At 41.5% G+C, this 22,843-nt stretch overlaps 3 protein-coding genes across 7 annotated transcripts in view; 1 reads left to right on the forward strand and 2 right to left on the reverse strand.

Annotated features, from left to right (window-relative positions):
- The window catches only part of UROS (uroporphyrinogen III synthase), a 50,284-nt gene extending 48,719 nt beyond the window's left edge, over positions 1 to 1,565 (reverse strand). Inside the window, exon 1 of the mRNA XM_075215994.1 lies at positions 1,359 to 1,565. The gene's annotated coding sequence lies outside the window, so the exon portion shown is untranslated. The remainder of the gene's footprint in view (positions 1 to 1,358) is intronic.
- On the forward strand, positions 1,555 to 16,178 carry BCCIP (BRCA2 and CDKN1A interacting protein). Its single transcript, XM_075215993.1, has 7 exons — positions 1,555 to 1,785; positions 3,598 to 3,672; positions 5,194 to 5,274; positions 6,531 to 6,626; positions 10,987 to 11,174; positions 13,376 to 13,544; positions 15,744 to 16,178. Exons 1-7 carry the CDS (start codon positions 1,555 to 1,557, stop codon positions 15,912 to 15,914), a joined length of 1,011 nt encoding a protein of 336 aa, XP_075072094.1. The 3' UTR covers positions 15,915 to 16,178.
- Positions 16,035 to 22,843, reverse strand: part of DHX32 (DEAH-box helicase 32 (putative)) — a 60,868-nt gene continuing 54,059 nt past the window's right edge. For all 5 annotated transcript variants that reach the window (XM_075215989.1, XM_075215988.1, XM_075215987.1 and 2 more), the window contains 4 exons: positions 22,342 to 22,491; positions 21,577 to 21,764; positions 18,995 to 19,176; positions 16,035 to 16,376 (listed from right to left, as the gene is read on the reverse strand). In XM_075215989.1, coding sequence (XP_075072090.1) covers positions 16,214 to 16,376; positions 18,995 to 19,176; positions 21,577 to 21,764; positions 22,342 to 22,491 — 683 coding nt within the window. In that variant the 3' untranslated portion in view covers positions 16,035 to 16,213. The remainder of the gene's footprint in view (positions 16,377 to 18,994; positions 19,177 to 21,576; positions 21,765 to 22,341; positions 22,492 to 22,843) is intronic.

Consider the following 22,843-nt stretch of genomic DNA (forward strand, 5'->3'; position numbering starts at 1 on the left):
GGAGATTTCTTGCCGTAATGGATGTAGGAGTGTGCATCCGAACATTGAGGGGATGTTCGACGGCCCCTCGTTCGTAACAGAAGCTCCACCTTGGGACATATTTCTGTCCATCACGGTAAGAAATCTCCGCTCCTTTTCCTACGCACCTCTATAGGGCGCCAGGAAAAATGAGCGGAAATTCCATCCTCGACGTCACGTCAATGTGTTTCTGTGGACTGTTTCGGAGACGTGTCGGGCTGAATTGAACGTCTCCTTTGCCCACTTAATTTACTCAAGTCTTAGTTCTCATCACTCTAGACCAGTGGTGGATCCAGGGGGGGCGATCGGGGCAAACATGCTTAAAAATATTCCCCCCCCCCAACAACACAAGTCCTTTAAATGTGGAGCTAAAACTCCGATCAAAACGGATGAAGGGGCGGAGCCAATCGTGGGTGGTGGGCGGGGTTTTCAAGGGCCATAAAATCAGAATGAAGGAGGGACGTGATTATGCAAAATCGCCCCCCCTGAAAATTACGCCAAGGTCTGCCCCTGCTTTAGATTGGGTACATACTATAGTGTGTATCGGGCCAACCAAGCAATAAACAACTGTTCGGCCTGATATCTTATAAGTGTGTACACTGCAGCGATGAACGATTATTGTTCAAAAGTTCATCGTATCGTTTAATTTGATTTCTAAACCAGACTAAAAATCTCGTTCAACGATGGAACAATGTTGTTCCGATCCTGCAGTGTGTACGCACTCAGGACCGGCAGTATCCATAGATCTCTATGGAGTGTGCAGAGTCACCATCCTCAGCCCATGGTTATGACAGATGAAGAGCACAGATCTGACGGTAAATCGTGTGAAACATGTATAGTGTGTGCACAGCAATCGGCTGCTGATCGGGACATTTATATTTTTAATCATTGGTAAAATCGTTAAGGATTTGCATCGGGAGAAATTTTGTATATAGCGTGTACCCAGGCTAAACCCAACAATGTAAATATTTGAAATGGTTCTGGTTTACATAAAGTCTATAAACTGTTATAAAATACTTATGTCCTGTACATCATTTACCATAAAATGCTTTTAATGAGCTATACTGTTCTTGTTAGACTAAACTCAGTGGCATATCCCTGTCTATACCTGGATCTATGTAGATGTACAATAACCTGGTCAGGTAGGAAATGTACAGATCACATTATGTCACCTGTATAATGCTATGGAGTTCCCACTAGCTACCTTACTAGCTCATTATAACACAGTAATGTGAATTAAATGTGATATCACTGTAAGAACATAACACACCAGAGACAAAGTAACACCTAATAACATGAGCTCAGTATAATGTGTAATAATAATAATATAATACACTCACCAGCACAACCTCGGACCGCTGTATGTCTATTACAGAGGGGGGGGGGGGTCTCTGTCTTATATTTAATGAGGGTCCGAGCAGTAACTTGTTGTCACGTCTAGTGTACAGCCAGGCAGCTGAGCCGCTCACATAACGCTTTCCCTATGATAAACCATAAGACAGTGCAGTGTGACACAGAGGCGGATCACTGTACTCTATGACCACCCCCCGGATGGCGATGGTACACTCCAGGGAACTTCCTGTTTACTTCCCCCTCTTGCACGCCTGGCCTGCAGCAGAGAGGCAGCACATGGCGTCCAGTGCTAAGAAGAGGGCTCTGGCCGAGGACCACCAGGGAGATGAGGACATGGAGGATGAGGAGGAAGAAGAGGGGGATTCTGATGACATTGAGGATGATGAGTCTGAGCAGGATGAGGCAGTGAATGAGGTACACGTGTTATTTATATACTTGGGCAGCTTCCCCCCAGGTCTTGTAGAACTACAAGTCCCAACGTGCTTGGAAAGTTCCTGCCACCGTATGCTGGGACTTGTTGTTCCACAATAGCTGGATAGCCACAGGTGACCTAAGCATTATTTACTAAATCAGTAACCACATGGTCTACACCCTGGTGCAATGTGTGTTAATCACATCATCATCATCATTTATTTATATAGCGCCACTGATTCCGCAGCGCTGTACAGAGAACTCACATCAGTCCCTGCCCCATTGGAGCTTACAGTCTAAAAAATTCCCTAACACACACACAGACCGAGACAGACTATGGTCAATTTTTGTTAGCAGCCAATTAACCTACTAGTATGTTTTTGGAATGTGGGAGGAAACCCACGCAGACACAGGGAGAACATACAAACTCCACACAGATAAGGCCATGTTTGGGAATTGAACTCATGACCTCAGCGCTGTGAGGCAGAAGTGCTAACCACTTAGCCACCGTGCTGCCCCTGTTAATTTAATCATCATCATCATCATTTATTTATATAGCGCCACTTATTCTGCAGCGCTGTACAGAGAACTCATTTACATCAGTCCCTGCCCCATTGGAGCTTATAATCTAAATTTAATGTTCTTTTTATGTGTTGTAAACCAAAAATAAATTCTCCAGGCCCCACTCCCCCCTTACAGTTTGATTTTTATAAAAGGCAATTTAGCTGTTTAATTTATGGTGACACCATAATAACTTGTCGCTATAGCCAGAATTTAAGATGGTAATTCTCCTAATACACTTGGGATTACTGTGTTTATTTCAGGGTTCAACTTAACTGAGGGGATTTTTCTAATGCTCTGTGCCAGGATCTCCCCCACCCTGTGACACCCAAACCTCCTCAAATGCCACTTCTCCACATGTCGCTACTCCTCTAGTAACTTTTAGTAAAATGACTTTAACCTTTAGGCCAGGGCCTGCAAATAAATGAGTACAAGGAGCAGAGACCACTCAGTATAGTACAGATGAGGAAATGTGATGCGGAAGCCGCCTGCTTGAGATCTGTATTATTCTCTGCTTTTTTTCTTGAGAAATCAGAGAATAAGTCGGAGCTGGGGGCCTCAGGAAAAATCTTGTTGGGCCCCTGTTAGCCCACAGGTCGCCTAGTGTCCATCCACTGCCTTTGTCAGTATGAGGAATTGAGGCAATCACAGATAGCTGAACTCCATTAAAAATGATGAAGGGGGATAAGTCCATATGTAGGTCAATTCAACAAATACACTGAGCAAGACTGTGTATAATCTTGAAAGTGCCAAAACAATTGATTCATTCCTAGCCTCTAGTGACGCTCCTCATGGGAGAAAGCGCAAGCTAACAGGTGCTGGAAAGATCAGAAAATGGAGTCTACGCAGGGCTAACTAAATAACAAGTAATACAAGCATATGAATACTGTACATGGCAACATACAATAAGAATTTAACTCTTTAGCACAATTGGGGCAGCATGGTGGCTCAGTGGTTAGCACTTCTGCCTCACAGCACTGGGGTCATGAGTTTGATTCCCAACCATGGCATTATCTGTCAGGAGTTTGTATGTTCTCCCCGTGTTTACGTGGGTTTCCTCCCACACTCCAAAAACATACTGGTAGGTTAATTGACTGCTAACAAATTGACCCCAGTCTGTGTGTGTCTGTCTGTCTGAATTTAGACATCAGGGACTGATGTGAGTGCGTTCTCTGTACAGCGCTGCAGAATTAGTGGTGCTATGTAAATTGATTGTGAATTGTGTATTCATTATTTATTATTATTTTTCTCAAGGAAGTGAAGGTTGACTTTGAAGCCCATACTATGTCTGTTGGTGACCATGATGGTATCCAGAAACTTCTGAAGCAGGTACGAGATTTGAATTATTTGTTTATGCAACAGCATCATAAGCTTGAGACGTGGGTAAGGATACACCAGGAGCTAAATGTATCAAGCTGAGAGTTTTCCGGTGGGTTTGAAAAGTGTAGATGTTGCCTATAGCAACCAATCAGATTCTAGCTATCATTTACATTTACCCCCAGACGTCTTGAGATTTGCACTTTTCTCTTGAGAAGGGCAAATATCAAGACTTTTATTCACTTAAATGACAACTTAACGTATGTGGAGCTGTGGTTAATTAAATATTCCCACCCATGTATATGAAAGAGGAGGCCCCATTATCTAAAGCAGAGAGACGACTCTCGGCTAACTCTAAGATGGTCTCTGCAGGGAATACAAGCATTAATTTGAGCTGGCTGGCTCTTGGCTTCAGGTAAAAGGGGACCCCTTCATATATAGGCATTTGCAGTTAACAGCAACTCTATTAAAGTTGCTGTTGTCCTTTAATCAAGAGTAGAAAGAATTGTGTAGGGCAGTGCAGATATTTTCTTGTCTTGTGACAAGAACGGAGAGTCTATGGGAATGTGCTGTGTAAAAATACTGTGGATAGTGAATGGGACGGTGTTGAAGGTATCAAAGCTTGTGTTGCTCAAATGAATTAAAGCAGGCAAATCCATCCAATTTAGTTTGCCAGCATATTATGGTGCTGGTGAGGGAGAAGGGTTGATCAGGAGGACCAATCACAGGCTGCAAACACAGCCCCAACAAAACCCAAGGGGATGGTAAAAGTGGGGAAGACCTGGGAAAAATGGCTGCATGGAGCAGCCCTAGGAAGGGAAGGAGCCCTGTACTATCACCTTTTCATCTGGTGGTAGGTCAAGGAATCAACTTGCAGTGTTAAAGCTGCAATATATCACTTACTATTCCCATCTACATGATTATTCTTCCACGTTTGTACTGTAAATGTCATAAGCAATTTCAAGACCAATCAGCATGCCTAAAGAACACCAGTGCAGACCAATGGAAGAGCAGCGTTAGAAATGGTCCCAAGTATACAGTCCATGTTGACAGAACAAAATCTGGACTATTCCTGGGAAACCAGAACTTCCTGCAGACTTGCTTAAAAATATTGTGACATTTTCACAGCACTGTAAAATATATTTTATTTTGAATGTTAAATGGACATACTATCATGAAAAGATTTGTTGTATGCTTTTAAATATTGTGTAGAATAGTTTATGTATCCATGTCACAATTATCAAGGAATTGTTATGTCCTGTATTTGTGCGTGCTGAGTAACTGAGAGAGCAATGGTCAGCTGTTTCACTTAGGGTCCTCTCTAACTGTAGTCACTCAATGAGCCTGTCAGTCTATCTTAGCTGTATACAACACTGCTAGCTATTGCTTTTCTGTCAGAATTGTGAGAAGACTTTGAAGCTGAATCATATAAGAATATAAATGACAATTTAAATTTTTATTTTATTTTATAAACCTATGTTTAAATATATATTCTACACAATTTTTGATGGCCTTCTCCATTTAATGGTTTAGCTATTCCTGAAAGCCCATGTGAATATCTCGGAATTGGCAGATCTCCTGATTCAGCAGAACCACATTGGAAGTGTCATTAAGGTAACATATATGTTGGTTATAAATATAATCTATTAAAATTGACTCTTACACTGTGTTCGTCTTGTCCTGTTATGCTGTAATCCCCTTCATAGATGTATGACAAGTGTACTAACTGTACTGTTACCTTTGCTGTCTTTATGTACATTTATAGTTTACCTGTCAATTATAGAGTGGAAGCAACCATTTTGTGGGCGGAGACAATAGGATTGAGTAAGCAGTGTACCAATGTCCTAGTAATTTAGTGCCTCGGTGAGGTCACTGGTTCCTAGTGAATTGATAGATGCCATTGTCATGAATGTTGGTCATAGAGGCTGGAAACCACTGGATAATGGTGTTTCAGGAATTATAGTGTGTATCATGTAAACCGCTCACATCGTACTCTATCATCGGAGTTAACTGACAATAGGGGTTTACATGCCCACTAAAGTGACTGTCTCCACTGTCTGCATTTATTGGTGGCTGGTATTAAGTAGACTTCCAGAATACAACTTCTTTTCTAGTGGAAAATGGCAGCATTACATGTTTTCTTTGTCTGTCTGCTTTATTGCATTGTAATGATAAACTTTTTTTTTTATTTTACTGTTATATTTTGCATTAAACCTGATTAAACACTGCAAGTTAGCTTGTCAAAAACCCTGGCCTAGTCTAAGTTTAGCACTTCGTTCCTCCTTTCTGTTATATGTGTGTAAACTTGGACTAAACGTCCACTCGTATAGCATGAAAACCTGAATGTAACCTGAGACAAAAAGGCAGTTAGTAAAATAGTGTCTTTATAATAGTGGACTTCAGATGCAAGTGTCATATTAAAGGAGCTCTCCACCCCAAACCTGTTTGGGTGGGTTTCAGCTGTGTTACAAATAAGTACTAATTATATTTACCTTTTGCGCTATTGTCTTTCTCCGCGGGCATCGTGTCATGGCAAACAGACACTGCATTAATATGCAGTAGGACTCTATCGTAGCTTGATAAAAAAAATCAATTTTCTTTTTTTTTTATATATATATATTTGCCATTTGTTGCATGCTATATGTGAACTACAGTCATGTGATTGTGTTTCCAAGTCCATGCAGCTGATCTAGTTATTTCCTTGCAATACTTGCCGGGAATTGTTTTATAAGTGGCATCGGCTCTCGTTAAGCAAAGTGTTATAATGACCTTCCTCTCGGGGTGACGTGCCCCCCCTTAGATCATTACTCTATGTGCAGGGTTCTGTTGGATGCATCTAGATTTCACCCTGTAAATTCCTCATATCACAGCAAGCTGAGGGTCAGGATGATGACGACGAGGACGACGATGATGATGAACGCCATGTCTTTGGTTTCATAAGTCTTTTGAACTTGACGGAAAGAAAGGTGAGTTCCTCTGGGATTTAATGTATGTATATGTGTGTGAATACGATTTTGAAATTATTAACTTCTGTATACAAATACGTTAAACATGGTGATAGATATTTTTAGCTAAATATGTTGACATAAATGAAATATTCTGCAAATATAAGCCCTTCCTATTTCTGACCATCTGCTATATGCACTCTTTGGTAGTGAGTGTGTGTGTGTGTGTGTGTGTGTGTGTGTGTGTGTGTGTGTGTGTGTATATATGTGTGTATATATATATATATATATATATATGTGTGTGTATATATATATATGTTAACCCGTGCATGATACTCATGCATTCTAGTCAAATCAAGCTGCTTAAGGTGTTAAAAAGGTTCTTGTCATGCATTTGGGGCTAGCCCAGGCCTCCTCAGGGGAAGAGCGTTACTTCCCGACGTAAGCGCCCTTTTTTAATGTGGTTTTGTCCACATGTCACCACCTCATCATTCTTCTCCATCACCTCATCCTTCATCTTTATCGCCACATCTATCCATATGTCTATCCAGACACAGGGATCTCTCTCAGCGGTCCTGAGTATCACACTCCTCTCACTCTGTCACCCCCGGCAACCACCAACCACTCCCCACTGTCACCCCCGGCAACCACCAACCACTCCCAATTGTCACTTCTCCTTCAAGAAATATAGATATATTTTTTTTAAAATCTTTATAAACACTTTTAACAATTAACAAATTTAAAAATCTTAGTATACCAAATTTCAGCCCTTTCTGAGTTTTTTTTCCACACACACACTAAGAATTTAGTAGGTCAGTGTATAACTCCGCCCAGCAGGTGGCGTTGCAGCTTGTTTGTTTATTTTTTTTATTTCCACACACACACACAAAGACTAACACACGCCACTAGGCTTTTATATTATAGATTGTAGCATTGGTCTTTTTATTGGCTTGGATTTATAGAGTCTTCTGTATATGGCTGACGCACTCCCAACATCAACATGATGACGCACAGAGGTGGATGGACGTAGACAGGACTAAATACGGCGTTATATATGCAGAATATATCGTTTTGTTTTTTGTTTTGTTTTTTACACATTTGACACATTGGACATAGGGAAAAAAGACAAAACTAAATGTAGTCGCACACAGCTAAAGTAAATGAAACTACTTTTTACTTTCTCTGTTCCTGAAAATTATATTCACTTTCTTTAAAGTGAAAGTGATGTTATCAGCCAGATAGGAGCCGTTTTTCAAGATGGAAACATGTTTATATTCGTTTTTATTAATAATATATCATATAAATGGCTTCAAAATGGTGGTTATGTAATACTTTAAATTTTCTCCTATGGCACTCAAAGTATTTTTAAATATCAGTTAAAACGGATTTGTTGGGTGTGTCCATCATATAGTTCTGTCGTTTTGCTTGGAGACAGACTGGATTTTCATCTAGGACCGGATTAGACAACTTGTATCTCCAGCTGCTGTGAAACCTTTGACTTGCCAGCTGTGCTTACAATTTATTGTGTAGCCGCTAATTTCTAAAGTGACACCACAAAGATCATGTTTGGAGGATTCTACCCTGTGGGAACTAAATCAAATTTTATCACCTGTGCATAACTCCTTGGTGGACAGAATTGAAAAACCCAGCTAAATATTGAGATGTTCTTTCCCGGAATACTTACTTACAGGTGCTTTCACTAAGAATGTCGGATAATTCATTTGCAAATCAACTCTCTAAAAGTATTTAGTTTAGAGCTGACCGCTGTATGATGCTCCTGAATTGTAATGTCCATAGCTCATGCCAGTCAGTGACTCCTAAAGGCACTTTAACCTTTATTAAAAAAAATAAAAAATGTTTCTCATTAAACAAAACGTTCCCATATAACTTATCTAATGGATTTACAAAGAATTGTATATCTATATGGACATTTGTCCAGAAATGTTTTCTGTACATTCTGTAACATTGTCTGCTACAAACCGTTAAACATCCCACCGGAAGCACCACTATTCTTGTTATTTTTTCATATAAGACTTCTTAAAACTCCAACCAGCCCCCTCGCCTCTTTGGCACCGCAATACTGCAGAGACAAGAACTTTACTTTCTTATCATACTCTTTGTTTAGAAGGGAGGAGGTCGGAATGGAGAGGAAAAGGGAGGGAGCCGATTCCCTTATGGCCGTCTGTACTGTCTCTCCCACAGACTGTCTCGTCGTCTGCCACAGGAATGTCTCCAGAGAGAGTACATCATATTTGCCAACATTGAGTTTTTGTCCTCCGGGAGGGGCGGGTTGCGACAAAACGTGTAGTTTTGGCCCCGCCCCAACAACAATAGCGACATTTTGACACAGGGGTGGGGCCAAAATAACGCGATTCTCAGAAAATCACGTCATTGTGGCTCCCATTCTGCCCCCTTCGCTAGGAAGTGGGCAGAATATGGGAGGATTGCCTCCTCTCCAAGGAGTCCGGAAGACCTATCCGGGAGTCTCCCAGACATTCCGAGAGAGTAGACAAGTATGGAGTACATAGAAACAGGCAAAGTTTCTTTCCTGCACAAACATTAAGGGGAAAGGGAGGTGGCTAATAGCCAGCAGCTCAAAGAGTCTTCGTTGTTCCATGGCAAAAAGAAAACGATCTTCTCCTTCACCTTGTGGCCGTATATTAAGGAACATAAATTAGGACACTTTCAGTGTTACATTGCTGCTCTGAAATGCACTCTGTATTTAAAACAGTGAATTTTAGTTCTATATATTGCTGTACTCATTGAGTTGCCAAAGCTGTCTCCATTTGGTCAGTCCCTACTCAACTAGAGATGCTCATTGACCCCCCCGTGAACTGGTTTTAGATCTGGACTAGCTTCGTGTTTTGGTTTTGGTTCGTGTGTTTTTGGTTTTGTTTTTATTAGAAAAATTGGTAAAATATGCTAATCGCATAATTTTGCTATTTTTTTTAGTTCCAACATTATTATTATCCTCAATAACACTAATTTCAAGTCATTTGCAGTAAATTTTGACCACCTCACAGGTCACAATATTATTTTCATACACTTTCAAACAAAGACTGCAGCGACCTGGCTGGATGGTAAGCGACAGAGCGATGACACAAACACACGGCAGTTCCTACCACATCTAGGACACATTGGCACACAGCAATGGCAGAAAAGAAATTCAATTCTAAGGGCACGCGACAGTACCAAGCTCGGTACTCTGATCCCCTAAGTTCGGGTGTGTTCTGTTCCAGAGGAACCAAGCCTGAGCATCTCTACTCTGAACTAAACATGAATTCAATCAGAACTACGACACAACATCTGTGTTAAAAGGATTATGTAATAATATGGTGTTTAGTGCACTATTATTCTGATTCATGACAACCAATCAGATTCCACCTATTTTTTTTTTTATTTTTTTTTGTGTCATTTAGAAAATAAAACTAAACATCTGACTGGCTGCTGTGGGTAACAACACATTAGTGAACCTATAACTTTAGTCTTAAATATTTTAAGTTGTAAACTTTTTGGGGAATAGAACTCCAATTGCTGTTGAATACGTTTTTATGTCATGCTGCTTTTTTCTTGTTACTCGTAATCTTGTAAAGCGCTGTGCACACCAGTGGCGCTATATAAATTAGCTACACGTATATTCGATAGATAAGGGTTTATTTAAGTTGCATCACAAACATGGATTAACCATTGCATTTAAATACTGTTCTGCTGTGACTAGATTAAGCTTCTCTGTGAAGTGGAGGATGGAAGTCTGCTCTACTCTGGATTAAAATGTTTGGCTTAAACTGGGTATACACTACAGAAATTTCAACCAACTTTTTATGCCGAGCGATTTTACATGCGCTCGATGTTCCGATCGCTCGGTCCATGGACTGCATACACACTAGCCTTGTTTAGGACGATAAAGGGAAGAGCGGACGTCCCTTTAGGGACTTTTTACAGCCATGTTGTCGTGAGTAATGACTGTAATTTCGTACTCACTGTTGTGGATCGGTCGGCAGTTTATACACACTACACAGCGGAAACGAGATTGGAACGAAAATATTAAACGGTACGACCAACCAAATGAGGCGACAATCGTCCATTTGGGCAGACTTTCGACCATTGTGTCACTACACACACTGACCCGACTTTTGAACGAGCGGTCGTATGTCGGCTGATTTAGCCGATTATTGGATGAAAACTGTGTAGCGTGTACCCAGCTTTACACAATAAATGAATACAACCAAATGTCCACACAGAGGGATATGGAATTTATAGTTGTCGTACAATGTTTAAAAAAGTGCATTGTTGAGTTTAGTTGTTCTTTCACTCCAGCTACTTAACAGTTAGGAAAATGACACAATATGTGAATTTAAGTGCTTATTGTCTTCCTTTCTAGGGTACTGACTGTGCCGAGGAAATAAAAGAGCTGATTTTGAGCCACTGCGAGAAGAACTGTGATCAGAGCGTTGTAGAACAGTTAGATAAAGTTTTAAATGACAACAACAAGCCCGTAGGTCTCCTTCTAAGCGAAAGATTCATTAATGTTCCCGCACAGATTGCTCTTCCCATGCACCAGCAGCTGCAGTAAGTCTCCTTTCCAGCTCTCTCCTTTCAACAGACCTTTTTTTTTTTTCCATTCTCCCTCAGTTGGCATCAAAGATGTTATTTAAATGTAAATGTGTAGAAGTACAGAGTAAAAACGGTAATAATGTGACAATGGAGTTGATATGATAAGTAGAGACAGGACGAGTTCTGTTTTGTTTTGTACAAAAGGAACGATGGTAATTGTTTTTCATCTGTTAGTCTCACAAAGACCACGGAGCGTATTGTATTTTTTTATTTTTTTTTAATCCGTGCTGCAGAAAGGGGGCTTTCTTACACCGGATCATTTACATACCTTTTATAAGTTACCTAGTAATAATAACTGTGTGATTGGGAAAGAGAGACAAAATTTTAATTTAAAAAAGAAATGATCTCTCAAAAAATGATAGTTACATTTTTGGACTATATTGGAACATATACACATTTTATTTTTCTCTGTAACTTTCCGAATACCCTCGCTCGTCCCCCTCGCTCGCTCTCATCCCCGTTCCTGTAAGTCGCTAATTGCATCGCTGCGGAGGTTGTACAGGCCAAGGGTCGCCCGGAGGTTGTACAGGCCAAGGGTCGCCCGGAGGTTGTACAGGCCAAGGGTCGCCCGGAGGTTGTACAGGCCAAGGGTCGCCCGGAGGTTGTACAGGCCAAGGGTCGCCCGGAGGTTGTACAGGCCAAGGGTCGCCCGGAGGTTGTACAGGCCAAGGGTCGCCCGGAGGTTGTACAGGCCAAGGGTCGCCCGGAGGTTGTACAGGCCAAGGGTCGCCCGGAGGTTGTACAGGCCAAGGGTCGCCCGGAGGTTGTACAGGCCAAGGGTCGCCCGGAGGTTGTACAGGCCAAGGGTCGCCCGGGGATGTCAGGGAATTACTGGATTGTATTCTGCCACCACTGCACTTAATCTTGTTAAGATGCTGCACAAATGAACTAGAAAAGCCTTCAGGTCAGCTGGTGGGGACCACTCTCATGGTGTTGTATTAGATAAACAGATAATGCAGACAGCAGCTGGCTCCGGGCCTGTTATTTAATAGTAAACTCTCGGCAACACGTTGTATTTTTCTCTAAGCAGACTCGTTTTCTGCCTAATGTACATAGAATTTTGCATAACATTTATAATTGCTGCCTATTTATTGGTATAAATTCCCCCCTGTATTGAGGTTTTTGTGCATTCAACTATTTTCTTTTGGTTATTTAACATTGGGCATCTGTAATATGAATAAGTGGCTGATGATCACTGTTATTGCAGAAAAGGGGAAGCCTGCATGCAAATGTTATGCTTTCACGAGAGTGTAAACATCTCGCATCCAGTTAAGTGGATGTATACTAACGTTCAATAGCCTCTGAGTGTAAGAGCTGCTGAAGTATGAGGTGTCCAATTCCCCACAATACAGTAGGGCAGCACGGTGGCTCAGTGGTTAGCACTTCCGCCTCACAGCACTGGGGTCATGAGTTTGATTCTCAACCATGGCCTTACCTGTGTGGAGTTTGCATGTTTTCCCTGTGTTTGCATGGGTTTCTTCTGGGTGCTCTGGTTTCCTCCCACACTCCAAAAACATACTAGCAGTTTAAATTGACCTTAGTCTCTCTCTGTCTGTATGTGTGTATGTTAGGGAATTTAGACTGTAAGCTCTATTGGAGCAAGGACTGATGTGAGGTCTCTGTACAGCAGTGTGGAATTAGTGGCGCTATATAAATAGCTGATGATGATGACAGGAGGGCTCTTTGGATAAACAGAAAGGAAAATAATTGGTCACTGCTTAGTGCTATTGTTGCTCAGAGTAAATTGGAAGTTGGCGATTTTCTGTACCAATCAATTTGCTTTTACATGAGGATGCTCACTGTGAAAAACCATTAGTCCCCAATCTTCCCTCACATAATAGACTCAGCTGAGGAACGGTTACAACATGATTGATAGTCGCTGAGTGGGTGGAATTTCGGGACAGGAGAAAGTGCGGGTCTCGTCTTTTGTACATTCTTTCCAGTGAAAGTTTTAGGCTTTGCTAATGCATTCATTTTGTTATTGGCACAAAAGGCTCTCTGGATATTTATTCTTTAAGTTACATGCCTAGGTAAACAGTTGTCTCCTGAATAGCACCAATCACCCTCCACATAATAACCTCTCTCCTTGTAGAAATGTTTTGTGCTGCATTCATAGAGGGTAAGTCCTAATTGTTCCCACTTGATCTCTGAAACAGAAAAGAATTAGCAGAAGCCCAGAGAACCAACAAGCCCTGTGGGAAGTGTTACTACTATCTCGTTATAACTAAAACTTTTATGGAAGCTGCAAAGAAATCCAGAGGAGGGGGACTGCAGGGGAAAGACGAAATGATGTTTGCCAATGCAGAAGAAGAGTTTTTCTATGAGGTAAGTCTTGTGTCAACTTATTGTTCTTTTTGAAGGGGCATTCTACGTCCAGGGGGACTTTGGTCTGTATTGGTTCTTACACATACACAATAAAAAGTTCTGATCTCTGTCGTAAGCCACTGTTAGAGCGATGCTTTAGATCCCTAAATATAATTGTTGGCTGATGAGACATTTTGTCCACCACTTGGGTGTGTCTTCATTCATTTCTCATTTTTAGACCATTTGAAAAGACTTTCTGATTGCTAGATCGGATTTTGAGCAATATGAGAGAATTTTCATTGGTCCAGGTAATAAATCGTGTTGACCCATGACCCTACTGATCTGCGGACGGCGTAGAAGACACTTGTTAGCATTATTGTTCGTACAAACATTTCAGTTTAAGAGATAGCTTAAGGTTATTGAACAATTTATTTATTTAATTTAATACTTACTTGGCTCTAGTAATATCTAATCTTTCTGTGCGACTTGCACAGAGACTTCCATGCTGTTAAGCTAGACCTTAATATGGTCTTACAGCAGTGTATATATATTGGAGAAGATCCTACATCTATTACACTTAATCTATATTTTCACAATCCCCTAGTCATCCACGTCACTGAGCAGATACATACAGAGCACACAACCTGTGTTTTAGGAAGGAAATAATAGGTTAGCTAGTGGAACAGTGAAATATTCCATATCAATAAATGAAAATACAAAATACAAATGGATGTTGATTGTGTGAAAGTTACGCTTCCCATTCTTTAAAACCTTGAGGGGTTACACCCCCTACTACACGGATTGGATAAATAGGGCACGCCTCCATTTTTATCAGTGCGTCAAATCTTGGCTCCGCCTCCCTCTAATATAGTAACCAACTGAATAGTGTGGACTGTTACTTCAGTGGGGGTCTGGAGGAAGGTGGGGTGTTAAGGACCACACTGAAAAGGGGGGAATCTACTTTAAATAAGTATGTAGTTGGCTGTGTTTTCTCCACTCTGAAAGCTATGGCTGGGACTTTCCATCATTAAACGGCCATTCCACCTGGTGAATTTGTCCACTTACCTTTCAATTGCACAGAATGCCAAAGGCAGAATCACTGTTCACCAATCTCATAAAGACTTATCCGGCATGGTCAGTGGAAATTTGTATACATTAAAATACATTCTTTGTATATACATTTTTCCATATTGCAGCACTTACCAATCTTTACATCCATAATTGCAGGTTCTTAGGAAAAATGTACGTAGTTTTGCTTATACAAAACTTTTCCATTACATCTCAATAAAGTGACCTTAAATAGGTACAAAATGGTAGTTCCTTCATCATAACACAATTAGATACCTTAAGACAACGGTTCCCAAACTGTGCTCCGAGGCTCTCTGGGGTGCCCCAGCAATCTCACAGGGGTGCAAGCAGGGGACTGCTTGGTAACCATTTGGGCTATGGGGTAACTTGAATTGAGAGTTTGGAATCCACTGCCTTCAGAGGTTTTAAATCTAAAATGCAAGTTGGCTTATTTCAAAATAAATAAAAAGATATGAGGGTGTAAGGATTTGATATGTATGCATATTGTATACTTCATCTATTATATTAACAGAACTGATAAGAGAATAAACATTGGCTGCCCAGCAAATGTAAATAAAATAGCATATATATCAATTGTAGACCTTTATAATAGCCTCCAAAAAGCACTAGAGGTCCTCATTTCCATCTTTAGACTTCCAGCTCCCCTGAGCAGGGCCGTTTTATCCTCGTGTTCTCCTCTGCCTTTAGCTCACCAGACTCCCTTTTGCACCTCTGCACTATGACCCTGCCCTTGGTTATCCTCTTCTCCCTCGCCTCCACATCTCCATCACTGCTCTGTTCCTGTTAGTCCACCTACACGTTCAGCCTGCTTTAGCTCATTCCCAACCTCTCCTCCTTCCCTTTCCTAGCTTCTAAGTGTTCTAGAACTCACTTGTACCTCTTTGCTCTGTGTACCTGTTATCAGCCGAGATGGTTTTAATTGCACTTTGTTTTTGTTATGCCTAGTATTCCTGTGCTGTTTTGTCCATGCTCTTTGTATGGTGCTGCGGACCCTTTGTGGCACCCATATAAATTAAAAATAATAAATGCTTCTACCCACAATTCTTAGGTACTGCAAATTTTCCTGTTTCCACTGTGTAAAAATCTGGACAAGATGTCGCCAAACTAAGCTTTACTGTCCTTTCTTTGCAGAAAGCAATCCTGAAATTCAACTATTCTGTGCAGGAGGAGAGCGACACACAGTTAAGTGGGAGGTGGTCTTTTGATGACGTTCCCATGAAGCCCCTGAGAACGGTCATGTTGGTCCCAGCAGACAGAATGAATTCCATCATTGAAAAGTTCAAAGAATATTTGTCAGTGTGAATAATCTCTATACAACTACACTGCTGATGTGACAGCGGTCCAGGAGTTTTCCACGTATGACTTTCGCAGTCTTAAAAAAAGAAAACATTCTACAACAACTTCCAGCGCCAGAGTCGTAAATAAACAAGATTTATATTTTTATTACTTTTTACCAAGACACAAATTGAGAAAAAATATATATATACAAAAAACAGCAATCCTGAGTCTGTAACATCGATTGTCACACTCACAGTTCATTAAATTCTCCTGTGTGTTTTGAACACATATTGCACTTGTGAACTCTTCTTTATCCGGCGGGGTCATTGTATCATGCATCTTTGTTCTGTAGCGTCCTCTTCCTCGTCGCTCTCTCCGTCTTCCTGCGAGTCTGTCGACGGCTGGGATAGAGCCTTCTCTAATATCTCTTTACTCTCACTATGGGGTAAGTTGCTGAAGTAATATTGGGGAGCCAACTGCATGAACCTAAAAAGACACGAGAGAGAGATTAATGCTTCGGTGATGACTATTTCTTGTCTGTCTGCTTTCATGTTTCTTCGTACCCTTTGTGCGATCTCAGAGATCCGCAGTGGGCTTTGCAGATTAATATGCACGGTCTACCCCCTGAGACTGGGAGAGCTGCATATTACATCAATGAAAAGCTCAGTGCTATTGAACACATCACAGGCAGAAGTGTGGGCGGCCATAGAGAACAGAAATGCAGAGGCTTGGGATTGCCCCCATGCCGGAGAGAGAGCCGTCACTCGCTGCGCTGGCAGGCCGGATAATCTGTATTTTATTGAGATCACAAAAAGCAAGAAGCGTTTCATTTTCATTTACCTCTGCCTGTAAATCCTAGTTTAAACAACAGAGGAAATGAAATGTTATCACTTTTTTAGAAATGCACTAAACACTTGGCTGTAAGCGTAGACACACATAGGCACAGTTCTCCCTGTACTCTCTAAACACGATCCATTGTTGTGACAACTCAATCTCAGACTGACGTTTAATAGGTTTCTAAATCTATGACCAATCTAAAAACATTTTTTCTTATTACGTAATGGACTTGGGCAACTTGTGGCTCTCCAGCTGTTGTGAGGCTTACACGATCCTTCACCTCCTCCCAGCATACTGGGAGATGTAGTTCCACAGCAGCTTTAGAGCCACAGATCATACACCAGGACCTATCAACTCTTCCCCCGCTGTTTGTGAACACGTGATTTAATGCATACGAAATGCTTGAACTACTTACACAACACTGCTCACAACCCGCAATATAGGAATTTTGCAACTTTTTAATGATAAAGCCAGGAAGGTGAGAGAGGATATATGGCACTTGCAAAGAAATACAGTACATATAGGCAATGGCGGATCCGGGGGGGGGCGGGGGGCGATCGGCCCCCCTAGCAGGGGCTTGCTGCCGGCGGCTGCACACTATGTGCAGGTCCGTTCAGCAGTGACAGGCAGGGACAGTGTGCTGCCCGGCTGCTCTGATTGTGTTTTAAACACAAATCGGAGCATCCGGGGAGCACACTGTCACTGCTGAACGGACCTGCACATAGTGTGCAGCCGCCGGCAGCCTCAGATGTCAAAGGGGGCGGGGCCTAAACCCCCCCTCCCCCTTACTTCACCCCGGGTACAAATATTCTCTAGATCCGCCCCTGCATATAGGATGCTTTGCTGAACAGGGCTCAAAGGGGTGCTGTGAAGTTTGGAAGTCCGATCTTACAGCACATTTGGATTATAAGCAGATCATTATGCTGGGCCCTCTATGTAAAGCTGTGACTCCAAAATAGACTTCTATTTGCAGAACTCAAACATGAAACGAATATTTAGTGGCTTTTAAACTTTATTCAATGCATGATGTGCATGTTATGTTATAGATCTAAGAAAACACTTTTTTACATCGCTGGTACATCTGGTAATCTTTTGTATGGTATGTTGCAGTATTAATATACTACCTTAGATTTTAGGAAAGTTAAGCCTAAAATAAAAGTTCTTACAAGAGAACTCCTGTAATATTGCCAAATGCACCATAACTTCTCATGCATCTGGTCAAAGGGCCTTTTGGCCATAAGACTTATGCACAATGGCGTTATATTATGATTTCATATAAAATTGCAAACTAAGAGTTTAGCATATATTAAATTGTATTCTTAACTATTGTCTTCTGTACATTTACAATATGTGGCTTTGAGGAGCTTCCTGCTCTGGCCTACAACAGTCTGTTACACCCATCGTGGAACAGGACGTGTGGGACTAGCAAATCTTACTACACTTGTACCCCTTGAACCAGGGGTGTCCAACCTTTTAGCTTCCCTGGGCCACATTGGAAGGCGACAAGTTGTTTTGGGCCGCACATAAAATACACTAGCACTAATGATAGCTGATCGTCCAAAAAAAACATAGAAAACATTGCTAATGCTCCTTGTTGCTCTGTGCTTCAATGACATGCTAATGGCTGCTGTCAAACATCAAGTGATATTGTTACAACATTTTATGAAGGGCTTCAATAAAGCAGTCATTAAGACAGGAAGATAAGGTCCGTGATGCTCCAGGACCAGGTGAGTTTATGCACTGGTCAGCATCCCTTGAAATAATAAAAAAAAAAACACCCTTAACTTACCTTTTAATCGGCTTGGTCTCTGATTCTCTTCTCTTGTTTTTTCTGTTTCACTGCTGCCGATAGTTCGCGCGGGTGACTCCTATGTGCTGTGCTCCGCAATGGATGTTGGACGTGATGACGTCACGCCCGATATTCACTGCGAGAGCCGCACGGAGGAGGAGACCAGGGACGGACCGCGTGACCACAAGGTAAGTATTTTCTTTTTTTGCAGGATTTTTTTTTCATTAACAGCGCTGCCCCCTTGCCACAACCAAAACTCCTGCTGGGCCACATTTACAGGCATGCTGGGCCGCATGCGGCCCGCGCTCCGCGGGTTGGACAACCCTGCCTTAAACAGTGACAAGCCTGTATTTTAGGTTTAGTGGTCAGATTTTTAACATAAAAGTTGTTGAACAAATGTTGACATTTCCGTCAATTTTTTTTAAAAAATGTAGTTGTAGCCTAGAAGTAGATGGTTTCAGTGTAGCCAGGTACTTACAGGTCCGGAGAGATCGCTGTGGCAATCCTGATACAGCTTCTATCTGCAACACTGAACTGGTGGAACAGGACCCACTCCGGAATGCTGTGGTTGAGGCAGTACCCGGAATCAGGGTGTAACTGTCCTACTTGTTTGTGCGTCAACATGATATAGTTTCCCAAACCGTCAACATCTCGAGCGATCTAGAAAACAAATATGAAATATTACATAGTATATGTCTCAGTATAGTGAACAAGGCAATGGAGATTTTATGAGCGAATACAAAACAGGTACCATTACAAACCCCACAAAGTATAGTTTTGCAGATGGCCAAACCGTGCTGAGAGAGGCGATGGAAACTGCAGACAGAGCTCCGTCATGACTTCTTCTAGGCAGCGTTTGATATACACAAAGAAGTGCACTCCATATTCTGCATTACAGGCCCACGTTAAGGCCAGGCTTCAGGCATTTACAGAAGCGTTAAATGGAACTCAATATAAAAGCATGTATGGGAAGCCTATTTCCCCAGCATAAGAAGTACAAACCTAATCCATTATCCCAACACTAATCTGGCGATGGTTTTAAAACAAAACAACATTTCACCAGCGATGTGTTACAAATCGTGGGAGCATTAGTGGCGTTTCCAGCTTGTGCTTCATATAGAAACCTCAAGAAAGGAACGGACAAACTATAATAATAATATAATATACCCATCATCATCACCATTTATATAGTGCCACTGATTCCGCAGCGCTGTACAGAGAAAACCAAACCCGTCCGCTCACTAGTGCAGACTGGTACAAAATGATAAAAGCTGAGCGAGAGTTTTCATCTCGCTGGTTGTGAAACCAATAAACAGTTTTGGTTCCTTCAACATCAATTTACTAACTCAATCTTTCAAACGTCTGGTGATTTGCTTTGGACAACTGGTGATTTACAGATCAATTTTCCATGAATAGATTCGGTGATTAGAAAATCAACCTGTAAATCACTAACAGATAGTGATGTAAATCACTGTTTCTGCCCATCGATCTTTAGTATATTGTCCAGGGTCTCCTCTGCTGGTTTGAAGACGTTCTAGAACACATGGGATGTTTTCGTTCTTCGTATTTACTGAATATAAGTAAGGAGCACAATACCAGAGACAGATAGATGTAAAAGGATATTATGCGGAAACAATTTTACCTAAAACTATATTCCCTTTTTGTTCACAAATGCAAACATAAGGCTCTCGAGGCTTAGTCTATTACTTTCCAAAGCTGGAAAGTGGACAGTTTAGCTGTCGTTTTAATGCATATTCATATAATTGTTAAATCATATAACGAGCTGTCACGTTTAGCTGCCAGACATTTAGGTTTTGCTATACTGTCATTACATAACGTTATATTGTTATATGTCAAACAAACATTGTTCCTGTCTACAGCTAATTAGTTTGGACATTGCTTTACTACAAGGAAAGGAAAAACATTTCCTCCTGAGAAAATAAACATCAACACTCAGATTAAAATATATTTTTCGTTGTAAACAAGTATTATTTAACATTAACTATTTAATACAATATGTATATCAGGGGCAAAAGCAGGATTTGTAGAGGGGGGTTTCCACACCACGCCACCAGTGGGCGTGACCAGCATGCATGGGGGCGTGGCTATAATTTTAGACAGTGCTTAGCTGCTCTCCAACTCTTCCTATCCCTATAATATACATGGGCAATGCTGTGTGCACTACTGTTAGGTCTCTCCCTTTTCAAGCAGAGCCGTGTGAAGCAGGGGCAGGGTCCAGCCACCTCAATTATACAGTGCACCAGGTTTGGAGGGGGTTTTCCAGGCACTATGAACCCCCCTGGTTTGTCTATGTATATAGTAGATGGTTCAGGATATAGGGCAGGAACATGTCCTGTACCTAATCTATAACCCTTAGTTAGGGGTGAATACCGGGTAATGTTTGTGCAGTATTTTATATAATCACTTCCTGTTGGAAGCGCCATTAGGAAGAGCGCGGTTCAGGATCATTAATTGTTGGGCCTGTGGCTTTCAAATATAGATTTACATTGTGCATTTTTCTTTGTTCATTTGAAATTGTCAATGAAATAGTTATATTGTATGGGACTTGGTATAAATGTGTTTAAGGGTTTAATATATGAAAAAAAAAAATTTCATCAGACTAAGACACAATGCAGGCAGCCATTTTGGGGGGCTGAACCAATATTTAGGAGAATGCAACCCATTAATTACAGGAAGTCAGTAATATCACTGAAGCACTATGCACAATTCACTCCAAGACTGGCTAATTCCGTATTACGTTCCTCAGATTTAGGAGGGACTGTCCCAATGGTTGTAGCAGCCAGGACGTTTGTCCTGACGTGCTGGGAATGTTGGGAGGCGAGACCCCTTTACTACGGTTCTGCACAGAGAGGCGTCTCCAGGGCGGCCTACCTCTTCCTTGGCGGGTCATGCGATCATACCCCCTAACGAGGCACCCCAATTAGAAAAATGGGAATGTTGCACACTGATGGAAATCGTTCATTAGACAGAGATTATCCGCTGCCGAGGAAGAATCTTGTGACGCAATTAAACTGCACATAGCTGCCATGGTTTCCTTACCTGCATAAAGTATCCAGTCAAAAGCGATTTTTTTATGTTCAAGACATTTTCCTCAGAGCCAAAAGCCGGTTCTGAAACCGGGAGTTCGGTTCGCTTCATTATGTCCAGGAGTTCACCTCTTATTACGCACCCCATTTCCAGAGCAATGTAGTTTAACAAGTGATCTTGACACCACCTCTCAATGTCGTCTGTACAAGAAAAAGATGGCTGTATAAAGTTATAATGGATTAAAAAAAAAAATCTATAATTTTACATATACATATTTTACATCAAAATGACCTGAAGTTTGTTCAAAAACATTGCTTGGTCCAGTCAAAACCTAACCCACCCTGTGGTAAATCCTCAACTGACCAGTGTGTATTGTCCACTTGTCCAGCCTGCCTGAATTCACATGTGGTTGGATTGTGGTGGCAGTGAACAGCCACTGGATTGCAGCTTCCGATAATTTATTTTACACAATACATTACTTTAATCTTTCTGCCTCCTATGCATCTTATCAAGGTTTTGGTGAACCCCCCACCCCCCCCCTTCCAGAGATGATTAGTTTTTCTTTGCCTTTGGATATAACAAAGCTCAGCTCTGCTCAGGACAGTTGCATCCAATGTACACATGATTATGTACCCATGTTAGAGCAGTGTGGTATAAGGGGAGTACTGCATGGATCACAATCATCCCCAGGTGCAAGGAAAGCACAGGACACGAGTATTGTAAACAGCAACCACGACGGCCAATTACATTAAAACACTGATAATGGTTGACACTCACATTGACTGGCATTGTCGCTCTTCATCTGCTCATATTCCTTGTAGATGTTAATAAGAGTAAAGTGATCGCCTGCGGAGTGCAGGAGCCGCCTTCTACTGGTTAGCTTGGCGACATCTGCTTCAAGGGATGATTCCAGGAAACAGTTTGGAGCTTACAATTGAAAGAAAACAACCTTAAATTAACGTGAGGTCATATTGTGAGCTAAATACCAGCAGCAGTTTACAGGTCACCTGGAGGGGTGGAGTTGAACAGGAAAGTGGGTGGAGTTTGCAGGCATTTCTCTCTCTGTGGGTGCATCTTGGCTGGAACAAGGCGGGGCTTACTTGCCCCACTTTCGGGATTCTAAAGGTTGGCAGGTATGATTTAACGCCTGCACACCCTTGATAGGGTTGCCCACCTCTGAACCATCTAGAGTTTTCATATGTCCTTGTAGAAAAGTGCCCATATTCAAGATGTTGTATAATTAAAGGACTTATGTAAGGGGAGTAATATAATTGCATCA

This window comes from Mixophyes fleayi, chromosome 6 (assembly GCF_038048845.1).
Source record: "Mixophyes fleayi isolate aMixFle1 chromosome 6, aMixFle1.hap1, whole genome shotgun sequence".
Classification (NCBI taxonomy): domain Eukaryota; kingdom Metazoa; phylum Chordata; class Amphibia; order Anura; family Limnodynastidae; genus Mixophyes; species Mixophyes fleayi.